This window comes from Esox lucius, chromosome 5 (genome assembly GCF_011004845.1).
Source record: "Esox lucius isolate fEsoLuc1 chromosome 5, fEsoLuc1.pri, whole genome shotgun sequence".
NCBI classification, from domain to species: domain Eukaryota; kingdom Metazoa; phylum Chordata; class Actinopteri; order Esociformes; family Esocidae; genus Esox; species Esox lucius.
The window spans coordinates 21,086,700-21,110,526 of NC_047573.1; the positions used below are offsets into that span (position 1 = coordinate 21,086,700).

A 23,827-nucleotide genomic window follows, 5' to 3' on the forward strand; every position below is an offset into this window, starting at 1 on the left:
TGGTCACTGATTGGTGGATCATCACTGTTGAATATTCATAACTACGACACCCAATTAAGTAGGGAACAGATTTTGGATCTGTGCAAAAATCTGTTCCTCAGTTCTTTAAAAGTGATGAAGTTGAGCCACTGTTAAAGGGCTTTTTGCATAACTTATGCTCCAGAATTTACTGCAGTTCATTGTGATTCTTCAGAAATTGCAGTGGGTGGAAGACTTGATATCCTCTTTACATGTCTGGTTCTTTCATTACTCATTAACACAGTCTTATCTGCAGATATTAAGAAGCTCATTTTGTTTTGAGACCTGCTAATGTCTAGGTAGTCGATGAAGAGATATGTGATTCGTTAGCGCATGCTCTGTAGGTTATGACTCCATAACCATTTAATAGACTGCAACGTTCATTTCGTAGATTAATATCTGTTGCTCATGTTAATCATGGAAATGACAAGGTCATCCGCCTTCCCTCTCTAAACTTAGCTACTTCTAATGCCCCCTGTATGCATTTCACCATTACATTTCTGCAGAACAATTAGCATCAGTGACAGATTATTCTCAGACCCTCCTAATTATCATGCTGAAGACAGGCTGCCAGAGCTCAATGAGATTAATTGTTCATGGTCTTTCTCTCGGTGCCCCCACCCTGTCTGACAGATAATGTAATCGAATGCTGCCATATGTTTTGGAGGCTTCATTAACACAACAGTTGCCTTGGCATTTAGCCGCAGTGATATCCACTGGGTATGTGGGGACGTACTGTTTTTATACATTGTTGTGATAAGCACTGCAATTAAAGATGCGTGAGTCCTTTTTTGGGTGGGGAATGGGGGGGTGTAAATGTAGAATTATTGAGCTCGCACAGTTTCAATAATGGCAAATTCCACTGTAATGGAATAATGCTTTGAGTTTTTTTTCTTTTGCATGTATGCCAAACCATGCAACCAATTCAACCATGCTTCCTATTAGAAAATCTGTTTATCTGCTCAGAATTAAAAAAAGATGCAGTCTGTGTCTTTTGTGTTTGAAATTTTTTAAACAATACATTTTGGGTTGGATGTGTCATATGTTGTTTAAATGTGTAAGTAGAATCACTATTATACCTCAGTTAGCCATAAATTCCATATTTTGGGTGTGAGTGGTTTTGGTGATATGGGGCACAAATTTGGGGACCAATTTAAGAACCTTTTTACAACCACCTGCCAGAGATTGCCAACTGCATCTTTAAGATTCCAAGATAACACGGGTTCGAAATTGTAAGTTGATACCTTTCTATCTGGAAATGTTTGCATTTTCTCCGGATGTTGAAATAACCAAATTACATAAAGGGTCCTTGGCAAATAATTGAATGTGGATATTGAATATGAAATAATTTTGTTTTACATGTTTGGAAGTCTCTGCACTGTAGACTACAGCACAGTTTCACTGAAGTAGGACTGACTACAGTAAAGTTTTGTGCAGTGCATGCTGTTGTGTGCTTTTCTGTACTGTATAGCACTAAACTTACTGTACATAACTTTACCCTTTTCTTTACTGTATTTTACTACTCTGCTCTACGGTACTAAAATATAGTAAGCGTAAAGGACAAAAGGGCATTAGCGTGTGAGTGCTGTATACTCCAAAGTGTTAAATGTACATGTCTATAAAGCCAAGGCTAAGGAAGACTAAACAGATTTGTACTACTACTACATTCAGAGAGGTGTGGTGTCACTTGGCAAGTCAGAAGGGAGAGTGTTAGTGAGATGTGAGATCACTTACCGCCACATGACCGGAACAGGAAGTAAATCCTTTTGAATGGAACATAACATAATTCAGTGGAATGGAGATCTATAGCAGTCGACCCAACTATTGTTTGATCACTTACTGAATTCCAGTTTAGCTAATTTAATATCAGCGATTCTGTTAATCATTTTCTGTAGTTCTTTTATCTATTTGGTAAGATAATTGCACTTTTAATTTACTTATACTACATTATTAGTAAAAACCAAAAATGGCCTTGTAGTTCTGCCTGTACTTTTATAAACTTTTTTATAATCATCCTTCCTCATGTATTTTTAAGCTCTGCGTTTTTGGTAAAATACTTAAATTGACATGATGCAGATTATTGATCCAAACCAGAAATGAAAGCCTGTACTTACATAAACCTTTTAAGATGGAAAGTGGCAGATTTAACATGTAACTACTAACTAACTAACTTTATGAAATATGTATTTATTTTTCTACACTGCATGTGATTTGTCCTTAATAACTTCACAAATTGATTCTCCTGATTCCATTTGCCTGGAAATGGCCTATTGTAGTGTAGGTATTTCAGTTTAGGAAAGTATTTCAATGAGAGCTCTGGAATGTGCTAACTAAACACACAAAACCCACATTGGGTGAAGTGGCAACCAGAAAGTGCTAGCAGAGACTAGAACACCTGTTTACAGCCCTTTTACTTCATCTCGTCTCCTGGTTCTCTTCTTTGGTTTGCAGGCAAGGTGAGGTGGCAGGACTTTGACCAGGACCTATATGTTGGTGCTACAGTGGTTCGGCCAGGGCAGGATCCCTATGCCCGAAACAAGTTCAACCAAGTGGAAAGTGACAAGCTCAGGATGGACCGCGGAGTCCCTGACACAAGACACGACCAGTAAGTCTCCCTTCCAACTCCGCAGTGGGTGGACACATGAGAACTGAATAAGTAACTGCTGGCTGATTTGTGGTGGTTTTCCCGCTGTGAATAATGGAGTTATGTGTCCCCCAGCATCAATGTACTTCCTCATTAGTAATGCTCTATGAAAATGCTGGGAGCTTAAGCTATCATCTTACTATCAGAATGGCATAATGGATCTGATAGTTTATGATACTATACATCTCTTTCGTTCTACCTCCTGATACTTATAATTGGCTTCTTCTGCTGGCACGTCGATATATCCTTTCTAAGTCTCCCAATGAATGTCTAGCGGAGATCTCAAGCACAAACCCATGCTCCTAATTGTCTGTCTGCGTGCCTCTCTCTCTGTCTTTCTCATTGTTTATAAGCGGAAACTGCCGAAGCTCTAAAATGCACTCAGAATACAGTGGTCCAGATTGTCCTACTGTTGAGGTTACAATGTTAGATTGATAACATTACCGGTCCATTTTCTGTCTTGTTGGAGCAGTTGATGGTTCATCGGTGGTGCCTTTAGTCCGTTGAAGTGCAGCTCTGTCAGTGTCTGGTTTGATTTATGTCTGTGCTTTAATATTTGCTCAGGATGGGCCGAGTCAATGGAGCTCACTCCTGGAAGAACCTTCAAATAACAGGAAGCCCACTCGGGCAGAGCTTCGCAAATGATCCCTGTCAGTTTAACATATTTGTCTCACTCTCGTCGTCCAGTTTGAGAATGCTCCGCTTTGTTTACCCCAGAAATCCTCACTGGCCTTTCTCATAGCCCCTCAGATTTCTATAACGTTAGAATGTCAGACGATGGAAAGCGACTGAGCATGAGATTTCTCTTCATTTGGGTAACAAGTTCCCTTTTGGAGGGTGTACATGGTCAAGTGGGTGGTTCTGTGAGTTAACTGTCATTAACTATGGCATGTTCCCAGGGACCTGCCCGATAGCACAATGGGAGATTGATCTGGAAGTGCCCTTTACATTTATCTCTGATTTCTCCTCCTCTGTATTCCCTTTTAACTCAACGGCACAGATCATTTTACAAGACGATGTATAGAAGAGAATGAGTGGGCGGGGGTCGTTAAAGGGCAGTATGATATATGTAAAGAGGCTTTCCAAGCCTGACATCCTCATCGCTGTCACCAGGGGGCCCTGGAATCACCCCCTGCTGCTCCGGTCATGGTCTTTATCTGCCACACTTGGCTCCTTTTCTCAGCCCCAAGGAGCCGCACTCAAAGGTACAATTCATTATCCTCTGGCTTCTCCTCTGTCCTCCCAGGGGCTGGGAGCGCTATCCCTGCCAAGATATCAGAAGGACAGTTGGGCCAAATCCATATGTCATGAGTAGGTCTTTGAGGGTTGTTGTTTTGGCACTTAGTGGTGGTTTGAAATGCCAGTCATGTCTAATACTTCTCATGCAGGGGACATGTTGTTTTTGAATCATAAGATCTGAATCTTGGCTGGTTTCTGTGCAGTTAATTTCTGACAATGCACATAAACAATTGAAAAATGGCAAACCGGATATATTTATATCATTGTTGTATGCAATTAAACTCTGATTATTTAAATAATGAAATTGTTATTTGTCTTTGAGAAGAATATTTGCCTTTTACAGCTGTTACATCTAGACCTGTGGTTCTGAATTTGCAGGTTGTGATGACGTTTTCAATAGGGGTATTTTAGTAGTGTATAGTATTTTAGTAGTGTGTGTGTATATATATATATTCTTTTAATTCTTCAGTTTGAATTAATTTAATATAGGTAGAACATCTGTAGAAATTATAACTAACAATTTATGTATTCAATAATTTTATTTAATCTCTTTATTTTCATCATAAATCCATGTGTATTACCAGCACTGTTTGGCAGATTTTGTTGGTTCCAGAAGCAAAACCAGTTAAGATCTATTTCCCAAGACCGATGCTCCTGATGTTTTAAATTGTCCTGAGTAGGTGTCCTGAGCATTGAAAAAGGGGTGTGTGTTAACAGAGCAAACATTCATCCTGAGGCCAAACCTGTAGGGAGTTAGGCTAGTGCTCTAGACAACTGATCATGCTGTCTCTGCGCACTGAAGTGAAAATTGGCAATCATTCAGTTGACAGTAAAAAATAAGAAAGCACAATCTTTTTCCATCCAATGTTTTAATCATCATTCTCTCTGCATAATGATTTGTTTTCTTGTTCATCTCTCATTATATTTGTGCTGGTCTTAGACAAACATTATTTGCCTTCTCAGCATGTACTGGATTAATCAGTAGTAGAATACGTTTTTTCTTAAAGCTGCAGGAAAGTTTATTTTCCAGTCTGAATAATAATGCCGTTGGTCATGTTAGACAGATTCATTAGAATTAACTTGACATTCCCAACTTCTTTACTGATTCAATGGTCTTTTAAAAATAAAAAGGTGGGGTGAGCACCAAAGTATGCCGTCAGTGAGTGATGGTTAGGGGGAGGCTTGTGGTGTTCTTAGCATACACAGTCGTCTCTATCTCCCATAAGTCTCCCATGAGTGTCTGTGGTTTATGACTGTGTTGGTATGCAGGAAGTCTTGTCAGGAAGGTCTGTGCCCCCGGGCCCTCCCACCACCTCTACCTCTATCTGTTTTCACCAGGAAATGGGAACAAGTTCTACAAGATTTCTGCACCAGGCTCTGCCTAAACAACTGTAGAAACTGCTATATAAAGCTACTTTACTTTCACAGCCCTAGAATGTGTGGAAATGCCTGCTAGAGGTTGTTAGCCATATTCACCGGTGATCTCACACTTTCCCATAGATGTAAAAGCGGTTTAATCGTCCTCTGTAACTGTTAGTGATTTAACAGCATTTTCTGTTTCTCTGTATGGAGTAAGGGCTGTCCTTGACTAAAATACATCTTTGTTGCCCGAGAGGCAACTGACCGATTCATCAAGTTTGGTACATTTGTAGATGCTTTTTTAAATCAACAATCAGCACTGACCTTTTCTGATGCTTTAAAAGTGGGCTGTTATATTAAATCATAAAGGCACACAAATGACTCAACTTCCAAACCATAAGGTCTAGCCAGATTTTAAAGAGATTTTGTCATGTGTAAAGTTTTTACCACGGACAAGATTTTATGGTCTGCCTTTTAATAAATGCACTTAAAGCAATTCTATGTAATATTCTTTAGAAAAGACAAAATCGTTTTAAAATTCCATTCAAATGGCAGAGATGGGTTGGCTACACTAAAAAACGACCCGAGCTTGAATGCAAACAATAGCCCTGGCCAGTGAATAGACACATGGTATTAGGGGGGTTTGTGACAGACTGCACACTTCAGTGATACTGTGCATGATGAATAAGCCACAACTACTCATTGGTAGATAATTCTACTAAAACTGTTCTCCTGTGTGCTCCTTATGAGTTCTTGACAATGTTTTGGTTTATGCATTCTCATCTTTTTGACAGTTGCCACTTCCCACATTGTCTGTTGCGCCTGCTGATTTGACCTGCGGGGCCCATACACATTTGACGTGGCTTGGTGAATACGCTCGCTGGTCTACAACAGCATTGCCACAGCCGCATAACATTCGATTGACACTTGATTTACCCGCTGCGATCTTCGTTTTTTAGTCTGGTTGGCTGATGGATGCAGGACGTAGCCACTGTATGGTGTATGCAAGACCTTGGCTTCAGCCCCTGTAAACCCCCACAATCCAGAAAAAAACCCGAATGATACCTCTATCCAAATACAGGAGCTTGACCAAATAATCGAAACACGTAACAAGATATTGCTCTCAGGGACCTAATGGAGTATCACCCTTTGCCTTCAGCTCCTTCTTAGAATGCTGTCATAAATGTCTTGAACTGCGTGTAGTGGGATATTGCGACAATTGTTCAAGAGAAAAATTACTCTAGTTGTTTGAGGGACAAAGGAGGTTTGCACTGCAGTACTTTTTATAAAGGTTTAATGACGTTCAGATATGGTGTATTGGTGAGGCCATGGAAGGCATTTGATTTCATCCTGGTGTTCATAAAACCCTTCTTGAATTAGTTCAGCAGTGTGTATGGGGGCATTATCATCCTGGAATACTGGAACATCATGAGGGAACAGTATTTCCCTCAGAGCGGGCACCTGGTTCTGGAAAATGGCTAGATATTCTTTGACAATTAAACGGTCATGCAGAGCAATCATCAGACCCAATGACTCCCATAAGATGGCTGCCCATAACATTATGAATAGTCCAACATGTTTAAGCAGCAGACACTGTGGGCTGATAGTGTCATTTGGCTTTCTCCAAACAGACTCATCTGCATCTAGGAAAGAGGGTGAAAGATGACTCATCAGACAATATTACTTTAATCCTTTGATCAGTCGTCCAGGTTTTGTAGTCCTAACACAAAGTTCTGAATCTTTTTACAAGCGGTTTCTAATTGGCAGTGCTGCCATAAATTCCAGCGTTGTGCAGTTCACAACGTGCAGTTTTTGTTGAGACATAGCAGGCGTATATGCTCATGATTAATTCAGACTGTTCCCTTTGACACATTGAATACTAATTGCAGGTTTCATGACCAATGCAGTTCAGGGACCAATTATTTGGCCTCTCTGGAACTCCGTTAGTTGCCTCATGTTGCTTTAAAATTTGATAAAACTAATTTATCAAAGTGCTAATTCTCAGATGTCATTTATCTAACTCATACCATGCATCAGAAAGTATTCAGACCCCTTTACATTTTGCTACATTATTCTAAAATGAATTTAAAAATACCATAATCACTAAGTAAAAACAGTTTTTTTTAAAGAAATCTTTGTATTGTATAAAAATAAAACAAAAATAAAATTGAGCTCAGGTCCATCATGTTTCCACTGATCATCCTTGAGATGTTTCTACAACTGGTTTGGAGTCCCGTTCAGTTCTCTTGCTGTTTAACAAGTATCTCTGTAAACAAACTCTTGGTACACGCACCTCAATACCGGTAAACGGTATACCACCCAAGCCCATTGATCTAGCAATCTACATGCTCCTCTAGCTCCTATCAAGTCTGGCATTTCCACTGTCCCTTGAGAGTCAAAGAGCACGGGCTTCCTATTGATCCTTTTGACAAGTCTGCCCATACTTTGTCAGAAGCTGCAGTTTAGTAACTGATGCATGCTTCTGGCTGTGGTCAATGCGGCTGAAGGGAAATTCTCAGAAGGGAAAGCAGGGTAATTTCTACTGCCAATAAAGCAGTCATCAGGACCCTGGCTAAAAGGGAACATCGATATTACTGGCCTCTTTTTTTTTTCACCCCTTTGTTGCTGTGTGGAGGAGATGCTACAAAATGGCCCCCTACCCTCTGTGTTCTTCCGTATGCCCTCCCTATCTCAGCTTTCATTCTGTCTTGTTAGGTTTAGTTAGGAAATGGGAAAGAATTCCGAGTGATTGATTTGTTTATTCCAGTGGTAGCGCATGCTGATTTAATTTCCCCTGTCTGCTGGGTGTCTGCAGAGCTGTAGCGTCTGGGAGAGGATTGAACTGGCAGGATGGGCCCCTATCTCTCGCCAGTCAATGTGCCAGGCTCACAGTATGTGCTCCAGTGAAAATTATGTCATGCTGAGGTGTCTGTATTCATAGAAGCTGGATATCAATGTCAGTGGGTGGCGCATCAATTTGTGTGCCTCACCAGCTTGGGGGTCCATTTCTGCGTGCTGCGTGTTTGTTTCTGTGGCGTTTGTGTGTCGCTTGGGTTAAATCAACCCTGATTCACAATACTGGAAAGGGGAGTGGTAGCACTCAGCGTGTTTGAACCAGTGATACATCTGTAGTTTACATTCAGTCCACTTCCTCAACTGGTATGATCTGGTGAAAAGAGTTTTTTACTGTACATATTCTTTTTCCTATGGCATGGTAATTGTGTGGTCACGACAGGCTTAGGCCTTTGTCTTTGAAAGGGAGCGTTGTCTCTTTTTTTCCTGAGAACCGAGTATGAGCTCTCTGTGTCTCTGGCTGACACAGTTAGCAACCAAGTGAAAGGTGTCTCGAATTTGAATGCACAACGGGTACTATGTGAAAACATTGAAAGCTTTTTTTGATTCCTCTGCTACGTGAGCTTTGACTACAGAGATGCACAGGGAGCCCACCTCGAGTGTCAGAAATGCTTCCACAACCATTTGTCAGTGTGCAGCAGTCGAATATTTTCAGTGAAACCAAATGACTAAAGAAATAGGTTTACGATTTATACTACCTAAAAGCATTTACTTTGAAACCTTTGGAAGATATAGTGTCTGTCACCTATTGTTATTAATACACCCCCTGAGGCATAGCTCAAAGTACACTATTTCCACTAGAATAGTTCCCCCGTAATCTGTCCAGCATTCTGCTTCGTCAGTTTGTCACATCCGATTTCCACTGGCTGGAGTTCTATATTAGGAAAGACGCCTGCTTAAGCTCTATGAACTTCGCATGTCTGTGTATCTTAGACCACTGGACTTCCTGCTTGGTTCGGCTTTGGGCCTGTGCGCGTCAGTAAAGATACACATGGAAAGAAAACACAATTTGATGTGTAAAATACGACTTGAGCGATTGGCTCGCCTCACTTAACTAAACAGCTAACTAGCTGATGCAAATTATGTTCTGCCAAAATAATTATCTGAATGACAGAACTTTATTAGGCGTCTGATGAGGTGGCCTGTTTTAAGATATTTTAGAGAGTTTCTGAGACTCCAGCCAAAGTATAACTTGTCTTTCTGTCTTGGGTGATATGCTATACACGGGGGCATCAGAGGGTGAACCTAACCCTGCTGTCCCTATCTCCTCGTTAAAAAATTGAAATAACCACCATTTTTGCCCAGTTCTCCTCATTTTACTGTTAGTTTTTGGTATGACAATGTGCTGTTCTTTGATTCACCATACCTTTTTTATCTACAGCTGTCTGACTAGCACTATCAAACACTTAAGTGGGAAATTCCACCTCCTAAGAGTCTCATAAAAACTGTTGCTTTTTGTCTGTTTAAGGCCAATCAATATTGAGCTTTCAGGTCTCAGACAGTGACATTTTATTTTTGGTGTTGATGAGCCTCAGTTTCTTGGCTTTTTGTTTCCTTTTTTATATTTATACTTTTATGTCGACCCAGCAGGGACACTGTAACCGCTGTCAGACAGTTTGGCTACTCTCCCCGATTTCTAATAAAGCCAGTTTATTTATATAGCACGATTCATACATAGAAGCAATTCAATGTGCTTTACAAAAAAATAAATAAAATGCAATAGAATTAAAACAGTCAGATTGTTACAATTCTCTAACTCGGCTGTCTCCAGGGGGAGCAGCTGTCTCTAAGTAGACGCTGTCAGATGAATATTTAATGAGAAAGGTGAGGTGGTCATATTGTCGTGTGCTGCATCTGAGGTAGTCACCAAAGCATCGGGCTTTATACAGGAACTCCTCAGATGTGCTTGTTTTTCATTCAAGCTATGCCTTGTCTTTCCCTTCTGGCAGAATTTTGTTACCTTGGTACTGAACGCATAAACAATGGAAATCAGAGGGAGCTCAATTTAAATTGAACCCAGGTCTTGTACTAACACACCACTAACAGGTACTGGAAGACAGGGTATAGAACTTTTAAACTTTTGTTCAAACATTTAGAATGATTTCAGACACTGAGGCTCCACCTGGTTTTTGTCAGGGTGTGTAACAGCTGGACCTAGAACTCCAATGGGCACTTTTGACTTCAAACTGCATGGGCCTAGGGGCGGGTTGCAACGACCATGCATTCCTTATTTCATCACACCCTAGCAACTCCTTGAGCGTCTGCAAACTGTTTGAGGTCAACAGTTGAACTAGTGTCTTCTCTGAAGTCTTGATTCAGCTGACGTTCTGTTTAGGCAGGAAATGTTGTGAGGAGGACTGTAGCATGGTCAGGTTTCAAGGGGATGCTTATCCTGATCTTTGCCTCTCCCAAATTGCATAGCATAAAATTGGGAGTAAAGGAGTGTAATTGTCTATAAATGTACATTTTTCATGCATACTAAACTGACAGCATTGCCAGTACATTGTTTATTGTCTTATGTTTTGTTTGACAACTCACAAGTAAAAAAATAAAAACTCTGTGCCAATTTTGTTTTCTACTGACATCTGTAACTTGATTACTGTTGCAGAGAGCATGCAGTGGGTAATGGTGTAATTTGAAACCTGATGTTGTTCGACTGGGAAAGTAAATGGTCTAATTCTGCAGGTTTGCGTCTCTCAGGTATTGTCTGTATAGTACATTAGTAGATCATGCATTCATTGATCCATCAGCTTTAGCAGCATCTCAATTGGCCCAGAGCCCGGTTTTTCCAAAGTTCTCTATCAGTAGCTAAATCTGGATTAATAACATTGGAAGACCTGGGCCAAGATGATACAGTTCTGTGGGTGGACAGCTCCTATATTTGACCTATGCTCTGGGAACTTTCTACGGTCATTTCTCCATATAGTGATTTCAGAAGGGTAACTCTCACAGGATGCATGTGATCACGCCCCACTCTTGCCTTTGTTTTCTGTTTTCTTGCCTCATTCAGATTTATTGGCATGGGAAGCTTTAATATACTTTGCTAAGGTAATGGACAATACATATATATATGTGTGTGTATATGTATAAATAAATTATATGGAATATAATATAGTGCCCTTCATAATGATTTCTCCATGGTAAAGATGAACAAAAAAGCCTTACAATCTAAAATGTCCTGGTACTTGAAAGATTCCATGATGCCTTGAATTTTCACCAGGTTCCCAGGCCCTTTGGAAGCAAAACACATGCACAACATCACATTTACCACTGCACATCACTATGGGGAGTAGGTTTTGTGGCCAGAATTTTCTATTTTTTCTCTTCTGACCATAGAACCTGTTTCCAATCAAAGTTCCAATGATGTTTAGCGAATTCCATGCACTGATGTTTGTCTTGATGCATTTATTTTATTTAGACTTAATTTAACAAGCTGAGACCAAGGTCTCTTTCAGTTGAGCCTTGTTTTACAAAAATATATAATATATACTTAAAGAAGAACTTATGCTGAAATACATGGATATGATGCACACACTAAGAAAGGTATTCATAATTAAAAGTTCATGTATCAAACAGTTTAACTGCCTTATATGCAGCAAGGATTCTGTGGTGCATTGTAGTTGATTTTTTTTTTTTACATTAAAACACTATTACTAGTCTGATAACTGTTGTTTTACCAATAATGTTTTGAGGTGAGACAGTCAGGAATATTCTGCTCGACAGCCTTACATTTCAAGCTTAACCAGTGTCTAGAGCTTCAGATAGTCCGGCAGTCATGTAAGGACATCTTGCACTCGGGTCCGGCATCGCCATGCTACGCCACACTATATGCCTCTTTCTGTGAACTTATTTAATAAAAAATCTTGACTATTACCACAAGAGGGTTCCTGCCCAAATAGTCAATTTCAGTTATGCCTTTATCACTTGGATTAGGCTTTTGTTAGAGAGCCTGCATGGTAGCCTACATAGCAGAAATGAAGTCAAGGTCACTTTGGTAAAGGTTTCGTGAGAAAGCTTTATTTTATTACTAGGATTGGCTCTCTAATATTAGGTCTGACAACTCTCAAATAAGAAATAGGGCAATGGTCACTAATACCTACAGGAAATATAACACTTACGGTATATTTTTCTGGGATGTTTCTCAATGTAAGCAATTTGTGTAGACTTTTTTTAACATGAACGTTTTTTTTTCTATTTTAAGGTTATCAATTCACACGGGTTAGGAATTGAGACAGACTTCAACAGGGAGACTGAAAGTTGAGTTTTTGTAAAATTGGCAACACCTCCACCCTTACCCAACCTAACTGTTCTAAACATGTTGTAACCATCTGGTACAGTGTCTTTGTCATTAGTTTCCTTTGATAACCAGGTTTCAGATACAATAAAGGATTTGACTGAGATACACATCATTACAAGCAGACACAGAACAATGGGACTTCAAACATAAGTCAGTGATTACCTATACATGGCATGTGTTGGTCAGTCAATCTCTCAAGACTATCTTGTTGTGAAGTATCTTGTTGGCACGAAGTTGGTGCTATAGTTTTGGAGACTTGGTGATCCCGAGATTCAGCAGCAATTTTACAGTTGTGATCGTTGGATAGTATGTTATCACTCTAACCTGATATTTTGAGTGTAGATCAAGATTATGAAAAGCGATGGCATTTTTGCATAGATGTTTTGGCACATATTTGCCAAGTACAGTGCTTTTGGAAAGTATTCAGAGCCCTTCCCTTTCTCCACATTTTCTTCTGTTGCTTAATTCATAAAAGTTTTAGATGTTTTTGCCATCAATCTACACAGTTCCCCATGAAGTCCAGTGAACTATGTAGACATCCAAAATAGAATTGTGTCAAAGCACAGATCTCCGGAAGGTTATAAACAATTGGTAAAGCACTGAAAGTTTCCAGGACCACAGTTGGCTCAATTGTAAAATGGAATAAGTTAAGAACCACAAAAACTTCCTAGACCTGGCTCTCTAAGTAAATATTATGTTAGTAGGGGGGTGTCCAAGAACTCAGTGGTCACTAATAGAGGTTCAGAGTTTCTCTGCAGAGATAGGAGAATCTTTTAGTAGGACAACAATCTCTGCAACACTTCATCAAGGCATATGACAATCCGCCTGAAGCATGAGGGAAAAGATTCTCTGGTCTGATGAAACCAAAATCAAACTAAATTATGAGAGAAACTTTTGGCAAAAACAAGGTACCACCCACCACCTGGCTAATACCATCCCTACGGTGAAACATGGTTGTAGGAACGTCATGCTATGGGGATGCTTCTCAGCAGCAGGAAGTGGAAGACTGTTTAGGACTGCAGGAAGGCTGCAGTATATAGTATAAAATGTTTCCCCAATCTCTAGCACTGTTTCTCTGTTGCACTTTCTCTTGAAATGTCTCACTTTCAGTCTTTCTCTGTCTGTGTCAATGAGATTGACGTGAGGGGCTGCTACCCTCTTTTACCCATACCCAAATCAGAAGCTACTGGTGACTGGGCTCTAGCGGATTAGCTGCTCTCTGTCATATTGAAATCTCAAGGGACTAGTCTGAGCCTCTATCGCTTAAATAAGCAAGACTTGCTGTCAATCACAGCTTCACCAAACCGTCATTAGTGTTTTCTCTGAAACGTAGTCGTTTTTGAAAATAGCTTACAGATTGAATACAATTTATTCAGACAGCACATTGAGGCACACTGAAGGTAAACCCTGTTTTGTTTGTGTGAAGGTGGATAATTGCAGTGAAATAAATGTGTGTTTCTGTCTCCATCAGCTGCCGGCATAAACAGTGGAAATCTGAGCTGCCTGCTTCTAGTGTGGTCATCACCTTTCACAATGAGGCCCGCTCGGCTCTACTCCGCACTGTGGTCAGGTACTGTGAACTCACTCGTGCGCTCGCACACTCTCTCACTCGCACACTCTCTCACTCGCACACTTGCACACTCTCGCACGCACACTCTCGCACCCACACACTCTGTCCCATTTATCGACTATGCCTGGAGATACTGACCCATGTGTAACCATCTCCTCTGCCCTCTAGTGTTCTTAAGAAGAGTCCCCCCCACCTTGTCAAGGAGATTATCCTGGTGGATGATTACAGTGACAACCGTAAGTTGCTGTTTGATGACTATCCATCTCTTTCCCTGTGCCTTCGTCAGTCTGTATCAGTGCTCCAGGCTTTTGTCTTTCCCACCACTTGGTCTGTAAACGTAAGCCCTTGTACATAACCTTTTCCTAGGCTACCTCTCGACTCTGTAACCCCCTGACACCAAGGGCATATGCCTCCTGCCTGGGCTGAGCACGTCAGGCACATTGACGGGCATCTGTCCTGTCATATTTATTCCCTCATTGGGTCATCCAACGTTTATTCCCCTCACCATAGTTGTCATAGAGGTTTATTGTAGTACCAGTCAGCTTTTTTAAATGAATAACGTGACACCAGGATCAGAGACCGTTTTGTCTGACACTTGATTTGAAGAACCAAACTAAATAAAGTAAAAACTTTATAGCACCTCTGTGGGTGTTTATTTGACATATATATATGTGTAATATGTATAGGGTTAATAACTAATGTTTGATTTCTCATGGTTCAGCTGAAGATGGAGCCTTGCTGGGGAAAATTGAGAAGATCCGGGTACTTCGCAATGATCGACGAGAAGGTTAGTGGACTTGCAAGGAAGGAATAAGGCTTTTAGTCAGAGTACTATTTGGAGACCATTTCTTTTGACTTTGTCCTAAATTTGTACTGGAGTCAAATCTCCAAAAGTGAGTTGTAAAAGTTAGGGAAGGATCATTAGGATGTGGAAAGGGTTGACCAAGCAGTTTCGATAGTTCTCATGTAAAGCACTTAACATGTTTTAAGGGGCCAATGGGGATAGACATTTTCTTAAATATAGATTTATATGGTCATGTTCAAAACAATGTAGAGTTTGTAAGAAGCCATGTCTTTTTTTTTAAGTGCTTTGTGTGTTGTCCAACAGAAAGAACATAGGGGGAAATCTGCAGTCCTCTGTTCTTTATTGCCATCTCTGCAAAAACGGATGATCTCATTTATAAACCCCGCTTTAACATATGGCAAGCTGCGACTCTCGACCTTCTAAGCTTTCATATCATTCTATAAACCTCGGTAAAAAAATATGTTGACTAAATATCCCTTTTCACCCTCTATTATTTAAAAATTGTATCTACAGGGTGAATTAAATGTAAATAACTAGAGGGGAAAAAAGTGGCAAATGAAGATGCGCTCCTCCTGAACGTTTGAGAACCAGTGCCTGGATGGAGAAATCCAAGGCCGTCAGTCTTTTGAATAGCCCATTGTGTGTTTGCAGATGACATGATGTTGCTACAAACACCCGGCTCACACACGCCCGTCTCCTCTCCACAGGTCTGATGAGATCTCGGGTGAGGGGGGCCGACGCGGCTACTGCCGGTGTTCTCACCTTCCTGGATAGCCACTGCGAGTGTAACGAACACTGGCTGGAACCGTTACTGGAGAGAGTGGCTGAGGTCAGTTTGTCCGACAGTTACTTCCTGATAGGCAGTTTGTACTGGAACTCTACCCATTTAAAGACACAGCCGAGCCGAATCGTAGTGATTTGTGTCATACACAGACCTGGCGTCTCCTTCCCAGAACAGGGCAATGTTTATTAGGTGGCTCTTAAAAAAAATATATATTATAATAATCATTGATTGTTTGAGCGTCAGGGGACGAGAGGGTGCTCTGCTTACCACTGCTTGGATTTGGTTACAACAGAGGGAGACACGGCGGACAGACAAGACATTGTCTCCCTTCCCTGACAGACGATGGTGACAAGGCATGATGGGGGGGGGGGTCTCAGTGTCTGTCACTGAGACCTGCAGAGACCTGGCTGACTGAGTGCTGGGGCCTTCGCTGGAGCTTTACTTAAATCATGTTCTATTTTGTTGCAAGTCTGTTTTTCTTCGTAGGTGCGGCGGTACTAGGCTTTTCTTAAGTTTAGGGTTTGTGTGAAGTGTTTATGGGTACCTGTAAATGATTTGTGTAATTCGGGAGCCTGCTCGATTATCTCGTTGAAAGAGCTCAGGGCAACAGTTTTTACTCCGGTTTACTTCAACAAAACAAATGACACATCTGATAATGTTTCTGTGGTCGTTCCTGTGTACTTGTACATTTATTACTAAATTCTGTATTATGTTGTTTATCCGAATGTTGAAGATTTACCTTCTGGTGTAAAAACATGAATATTATAAACAGAAAACAATGTTTTAATTGAGCCACATATTTCCCTGAAGGCGAAAAAGAGAGAACATTCACCACAAAGGCATATTTCCCCTACAGCCTTGTTAAGATGCATTGTTTTCTGACGCATGTGGAGTCTGTTCCCTGTGAATCATTTGGTTCACAGGGGAAAAGGGATAGAAGCATGAGGGCTGAGCGGATATTCTGCAATAGGTGTGCCTCCCTTTGGTCCAGATGGAAGGACGACTGGGACGATCATTATGAATAAAAGGCAGCATGTATTCGTAGATATACTAGACCTATTTCATATGTGTATTATTGTAGCTTAATTATCTCGATTGCAAAGAATATATATTTTGACAGTTGTAATTAACTTTCAATATCCGGCGCAGTAATTGATAAAGCAGGACCATGTTTGAGAATCGTTGGGTTTTTAGGTGAGCTACCACATTATTACAAGACATAACAGCTCACTTGAACCTAATGGTGTTGTACTGTAAGTATAATTATTGATTTCATTTTGAATCAGATAATGTTTTAGGGTGGAATGCATTACCTTGTTTGGGATAAAATTACAATGAATCACACCTCAAGAAGAATGAATTAGCCTAGAGTGTCAGCCTACCCATTGTTGGAAATATAATAGACCAACCTGACTACTGTATGCAGTGAGTCAAAGCTTTGTGCCGTTAGAGCTCATGGGTGGTGCTTCTGGAAATGTCCTTGGTTCTGCTTTAACATAAGTCTCAGCTGCTAACACCTCGGAGGCTTAATTAGACGACTTCTTACATATGATGCTAATGATTCTGAATGTTAGCATTTTTCCTCATGTGGCTAGAAGTCACGTGTGATGAACTAGTGTGAGGTAGGTGAAGAGCATAATTAATTCCCTCCAAGTATTGGGACAGTAACATCAAAACTTTTTATTTTTTTTTGTATTCTCAAAGCAAATGAAAATAAGATTAAAAGATAAATATGAGGCAAAAATACAGACCGTCACTATTTATTTCTGTCCGTTTCATCGCCTGTATGTTTTAACAACTAGGAATAGCAGCACTGTCAGCAATGCATTGATTGTTCATAAATGAAAGTGCTGTGAATGTGTAGTTCTCTCAGTTCAAAGGTCTGTTTTGTCCTTTGGTTTTACATTTGGAGTCTGCTTTCTTTGTGTCAGTAGGCATAATCCCACATGAAGATTAGGAAGCTGTCTATGAAAAAGAAATTGGCATAGTCAACACTTTGGAATGTCAGTTTTCCTTCATCAGAGGAAAGAAGTGTAGTGTTTTAGACTGGCCAAGTGTCTCCTGATTTAAATCCTGATTGAACATGCATGTAATTTGCAGAGGAGAAAGCTGTCAGAAACTACCCAAAACAAGCAACATTTAAAAACAGCTGCAGTAAAGGCATGACAAAGCATCTCAAAGGATGTTATCAGGAGTTAATGGATATCGTTGGGTTGCAGACTCACTGCTGTTATTGCATGCACGGGATTTGTGACTAAATAGTAGGTTTCATACTACTTACATTTGCATTAAGTTGAATTATCCCAATACTTATGTTCAAATAAAATGGGGGGGGGGGGGGGGATACAAATCTGAAAGTGCTGTTATTCTTACTTGGTAGAAGTTGTTGAAACAGCAAGGGAATTAATGGGGACAGTTTTGTACTTTTGCCTCATATTCATCTTAAAAAAAAAATCATATGCCTTGAGTGTACAGCAAAACCTTTGTCAAATTTCAACTTTACTGTCCCAATACTTATGGTGGGGATTTTAAGTCAGACTTGCTGATTGGCTGACGTCGGGCACATTCCTCACAACTGTTCTGAGCGCTGCTTAGCATTCAACATGTTTGTTAATGTATTGGGAAGGCCGTGTCTGCACATACACTCTGAGCTAAAGCATTGCATTGTCTTCCGGGAGTTCCCACGATTTGGATGGAAGCCTTTAGATGGGACTGAAAATGGGTCTGAGTGGTCTTACCTCACGGTTGGGTCTACAGGAACACACTCCCACAGGCAGGGATACCATCTCTGAAACGCATGCAGATGTTTACAGACCTGCTGGAACATGTGCACACACACACACACACACACACACACACACACACACACACACACACACTGTTTATACTGTTACATGTCTGGCAGATACTATTGGAGCAGCAGCCACCGCTGAGTTTGGCCGGAGCTCAGACGCCTACTGTTATCCTGTTATTAGCATTTCATCTGCCGTCTACTGGCCTGATCTACTGAGTCGTTGCGTTGGCTAGTGGTGACAGAAGACCGCACCTGGAGATTTCTGGAGACAGACAGGCGGACAGACAGTGACATGCAGGCAAACAAACTGACAAACAGAGGAGTATAATCTACATGTAACACAATACGCTAGTCAAACATATATACTATATACATATCCTGTTTGGCACCTGACCAGCAATGACCTCTCATAGACACAAGCAGCGCATGCACACAGACACCCAGACACACACACACTTAAGCTTAACTAACCAACCCAGACTTGTACCACAGAGGAGTTTCCATTCTTTTTATTGGAGACAGTTGGGTTCTACGCTTGTTTACCTCTGTCTGGTTTGCACACAGTTTAGGAAAAACTAACCACTATTAATATGATTCATTGAGCTCTAACTGACCATTGGTTTGACGAAACCTCCATGAAACTGCAGTTCCTTCAAAAGACTTAAATAGTTGTGGAATTATACAATCCGTCTGATGTCATTTTCGGCAAATTATCCACTTAACCTCTTGGAAATATATTTTTGTTGCATCATATGTTCTTTTTGCATGGTAATTTCCTGTTAGTTCAACTAAGCGTTTGGCTGGCGAAAGATTTGTTTTGGACCGTAACACTGTTATTCAGCTTTTATCTAGTTCCGATTGTGAAATTATATGGTGCCCTTACTGAGTATTTCAGTTTCTCTGCAATGCTGAAATTGGATCCAGACTCAGATCCATTTTTATTTTTTTATCTTCATTATGCATTGTCTACCCTCATGCCCAACCCATCAAAGACCTTGGATTTTGTGGTTCCAATTACGTTTTGATAGCTGGGGCCAGGTTTCTTCTTGGGGCGTTGCGTCCAACCAGCAAAATAATGCCCAAGAACAACGAAACGCTTGTCTCATCTTTACCTCCCCGCGTCTCCCACAGGACAAGACGCGAGTTGTTTCGCCCATCATCGACGTCATCAACATGGACAACTTCCAGTACGTTGGCGCTTCAGCGGATCTCAAAGGAGGTAAATCCCACTCGTCTACACCAGCAGCTTTCCTTTTCTCTCCCAGACAGGCTGGCTTTTAGGAAAATCACATTGCAGTTTCCACTCTGTACCCAATGTCACCTTCTGCCAGAGACATCTGGGGTGGGTGGGTGTGTGTGTGTGTGTGTGTGTGTGGTTTTTTTTAGGTCTAATTATACTCATGGGGACCAAATGTCCCCATGAGTATAGTAAAACCAGAGAAAATTTGACAGTCAGTTTCCGGCTCAGGGTTTAGGGTCAAACTTCATTTTATAGTTAGAATTTCTTAAAGGTCCAGGTGTTGTTGGTTAAGTTTAGGGTTAAAGTTAAGCATTACATCTAGGTAAAGTTTAGGCATTAATTTTACTTTATTGAGGTTATTTCAATTTTCTGGTCCCCATGAGGATAGCCATACAAACTTGTGTGTGTGTGTGTGTGTGTGTGTTGGATGGATGGCTGTGCATGTGTATAGTAGCAGATGACAGGGAATAAGAGCTTTGTGTAAAACAGTGTGAAAGCAATACAGTTGTCAACTAGAAGGAACAAAAACACACTTGACAACCAGCACAGATAAAAAAAATTCAGCAATCCAAATGACTCCTCGTGTTCATTCGAAATCCCTTCTTACCTAATTGGTACCTGGTGTGCATTTTCCCATTCTAGGGTTTGATTGGAACTTGGTCTTCAAGTGGGACTACATGACCCTGGAGCAGAGGAGGGCACGGCAAGGGAACCCCACTGCTCCAATCAAGTAAGCCCTGCTTGCCTTTGCGTTCCTCCCGCTGCCCCTTCTGCCTGCCTGCCGGCCTCACCTCATTTAATAATTCACAGCCAGGCATCTGGGTCGGCCGGGACAGGCTGAGAGTCAGGCAGCCTCAGATGTCCGTATCAGTGTGCAGTGGCTGTGCTGAGCCCACTGTGGGAACCCCCGAGTCCCAGAAAAAGACGCAGAGCCTTTGAGGTTCCGTATGTCCCGTTCTCTCCTCAGTGGTGTCATGGGGGGGGGTTAAGAACTGGCAACGGTGATTGAAGGTGTCCTTCACATATCTCCCGAAGCACATCTGATAATGTTCGGTTCTTTTCATGCTGCTATTTTGACCAGGAAGTCCTTGAATGAACACACAGACACTCAAGCCACCATAGTTGGGGACGTTGAGGAAAGGCGACCATATTTGATTACAGACCCGGGTCAATGCTGGCCAAACATTCACTGTTGATCAGATTTGGAATTGTTATAAGTTATGTTTTAGATATGAAGTATGTATTAGTGTTAATTGTGTGGTATATGTGGTTATATGGTCTCTTTTTAGTTTTTCCGTGCATGATTCACTGTTAACTAGACTAGTTAACAAAACCATGGAGTCATGGATATGTCTGTAAGCACTCAGGGATTTGTGGTACACCAAATTCAAACATTATTGTATGACGTAAAACACAAAAGAATGGGTACCCCTTTGAAAATCTCAGATTCCAGATAGTTAATATTTAGACATGCAATATTAAATAGCATGATTTTCATAAATTGCATGATTTTTATTAATAGCATAGCCATGTTGTTTGGTAGCAACGTTCAAAATGAAAATTTTACCTACAATAAAACTTGAGCTGAAAATGATAATAATCATCTGAGAACTTAATTAAAAAAATATTAAGAACACTGGCTTCTTATTGTTTTAAATGAAGTTATTTGACTAAGTACACTCAAGGCCAAAATTACAGGCACTGTTTCACTTTATTCAAATAATGAACAGTTTCATTATTGTCAGATTCCAGACGGTGGGCTTAGACATTATTATTTTGGATATACTTTTATTAATACCGTTGCCATGGTTGCCGGTAGTAACATTCAAAATGAAATCCTGACCTAAACCAAAACGTGCGCAGAAATTAATAATAAAAACAGCATTTTTACAGACACATCCAAAGTTAATCTTTGCCGCTTAAAGCCAAACATACTTATAAAATTAACCTCGCCCAGTTTTGTTATCTGCTGTTTAAATTGATGGCTCATCGTGATTTCTCATCGGCAGGTTTGGGAGAGTCACAAATGCTAATGAGTTCTCAAATGATAATGATGTCCTTTGTTCTGTACCGGCGCACCTGTACTCTGATTGACCCCTGCACCTTAACACTCATTGTCATGAACTTGTCTGATCATGCCAGATACTCTAATGTCCCTAAAAATACCCTCCTCTTCTAGCTCCTGTTGCTTTTTGGCTTCTTCTACTGATTTCTGATTGGCTCACAGCTTGAGCCTACTGATTCAGCAAAACATCTCTAATCACCAAATAGTGGAATATGTTTGCGATTTATACAAGTAAAAACTTGTCAGAGTCTGGTATAACAGCTGATTATTTCAAGTTGAATTATGTGGATCCATGGAAACAATTGCTTTCACAAAACAGAGTATAAGTGCAAAGACCAACCGAGTAGTGTCATAACAATTGTTCTGATTACACATTATTGCTTATAGCTCTTTATTCTCCTCCTTGTCAGTCCCCCAGAATATTTTCTCTAATGCTATGAGATACATACAAAATAGGGGTGTGCAAAGCAGCCAGTATTTGTATCTGTATTTGTTAAGGGGGAAAAAGTATTTGTTTTTGTATTCGAGTAAAATTCAAAATAGGCGTATATTTATTTTTATTTTTTTTGCGTTAGGGCTGGTTCACCCGATTGCAGCGTAATTAAATAATATCCAGATCAAACTCCGCTTCCTGAAAGTTATAAATTGCCTTTGGAACCCAGTTAAGGTACAAAAATCTATTAAACAAAATTGTGACGCAGTTAAGTTTTTCCGCTCAGCCGAGCGCTCTCTGTTGCTGTGTGGAGAATGGAGATGTGTGGAGCAGCCTGTGTCAGTTACTGCTTTTATTCTTTTTCCCCTCCCCCGACTGAACGTCATTCACTCAACCCGGGCATGTACTGCGGTCTCATGAGAAAACGCAGCTTTTTGATATAACGGTTTTCTTGTTCCCGAATACAAATAAGTATTTGTTTGAAATAAGTATTTGTAAAAACCACGTTATTTGTGCCTTTCCGAATACCGTATTCGGGTTCGGCTCCACCCCTAATACAAAACATGTCGTCATACTAATAGGAAAACAAGAGAACCCTATACAGTCATGGCAACCATAGTTCTAGGTCATAGTTAACAGACCTCCCTAATCTGAGCTACCCCCAGTCCCTGTCCTACACAAACGGAAGAATACAGAGGAGACACCGGCAACTTTACCTTGGCGCCAACTGAACAGGGTCGTGATAAGTTAGGGTTGAGGCCTGGTGCCTTGGTTGTGGCCCTAATCACTTCTAAGAACAGGGCATACTGACCTGGGTCGTTTTCTATATGTGGCAACCATGAACAGTCTAAAGCAATTTAAGGCCTCATCTAAAACAGTCAATTTGCAGAATAATCAATTGAATAAGAATAGGGTAATGAATTCATCTTTTACACTAGACACTAGCTATGTGGGGTCAAGAAAACACAGCTTGAGGTGTGTTAGCGAGGTAAAACTATTGAAGTGATCGCAAGGTCTACGATTGCTGGTGTTTCCTGTCCTTTAGGGGTTCCAAACAGCCTTTCAGGTCGAAAAAGTGTATTTCTACTGATTTGGGGCTTCAAGGAGTGAACCTGTTTTTCATTTTGAAAACAAAATGGCCTCTGAGGAGAAGTCTTGTATTATTCCAGCCTGAGGACAGAACACCACAATTGACCTGCTAAGTACAGGCCCATGCTCAGTAAATCACATGCTATTGATGGGACTTGCAGAAGAGAGAAACTTTGCTCAACTTTGCTTAGTCTGACTCATCATGTTGTCTCATGGTCATGACTGTACTGGACTTTCTACCTCTCTCTTAGGACTCCCATGATTGCCGGCGGCCTCTTTGTCATGGACAAAACCTACTTTGAACTGCTGGGAAAGTACGACATGATGATGGATGTGTGGGGTGGAGAGAACCTTGGTAAGAGGACACAGAAACCTGTGAACTTGTTTGTCTTTGTGCCAAGGCGCAGAGATCTCCAACCGATCAATCGGCACCAGCGATCACTGGCATTATGCCTAGCTCGCCAAACAAGTCTAAAAGTGCATGCCAGTTTCATGTGCTTCACCACAAACTGTTGTGAACTAACCAGGCCCATCAAGCACCCAGCTACTATCCAAAGTATGCTACATTGAGATTTTCACATCCCCATGTAGCCAGTATTGGGTTGAAAAGTCAAAGAGACAGTCAAACGTGTAACCC

General features: G+C 40.8%; 1 protein-coding gene across 4 annotated transcripts in view; it reads left to right on the forward strand.

Moving 5' to 3' along the window:
* Positions 1 to 23,827, forward strand: part of galnt2 (UDP-N-acetyl-alpha-D-galactosamine:polypeptide N-acetylgalactosaminyltransferase 2) — a 71,804-nt gene that overhangs the window by 41,104 nt on the left and 6,873 nt on the right. For all 4 annotated transcript variants that reach the window (XM_010888710.5, XM_010888711.5, XM_010888707.4 and 1 more), the window contains exons 3-10: positions 2,470 to 2,623; positions 13,882 to 13,980; positions 14,149 to 14,216; positions 14,702 to 14,767; positions 15,493 to 15,614; positions 19,495 to 19,582; positions 20,246 to 20,333; positions 23,442 to 23,545. In XM_010888710.5, coding sequence (XP_010887012.1) covers positions 2,470 to 2,623; positions 13,882 to 13,980; positions 14,149 to 14,216; positions 14,702 to 14,767; positions 15,493 to 15,614; positions 19,495 to 19,582; positions 20,246 to 20,333; positions 23,442 to 23,545 — 789 coding nt within the window. The remainder of the gene's footprint in view (positions 1 to 2,469; positions 2,624 to 13,881; positions 13,981 to 14,148; positions 14,217 to 14,701; positions 14,768 to 15,492; positions 15,615 to 19,494; positions 19,583 to 20,245; positions 20,334 to 23,441; positions 23,546 to 23,827) is intronic.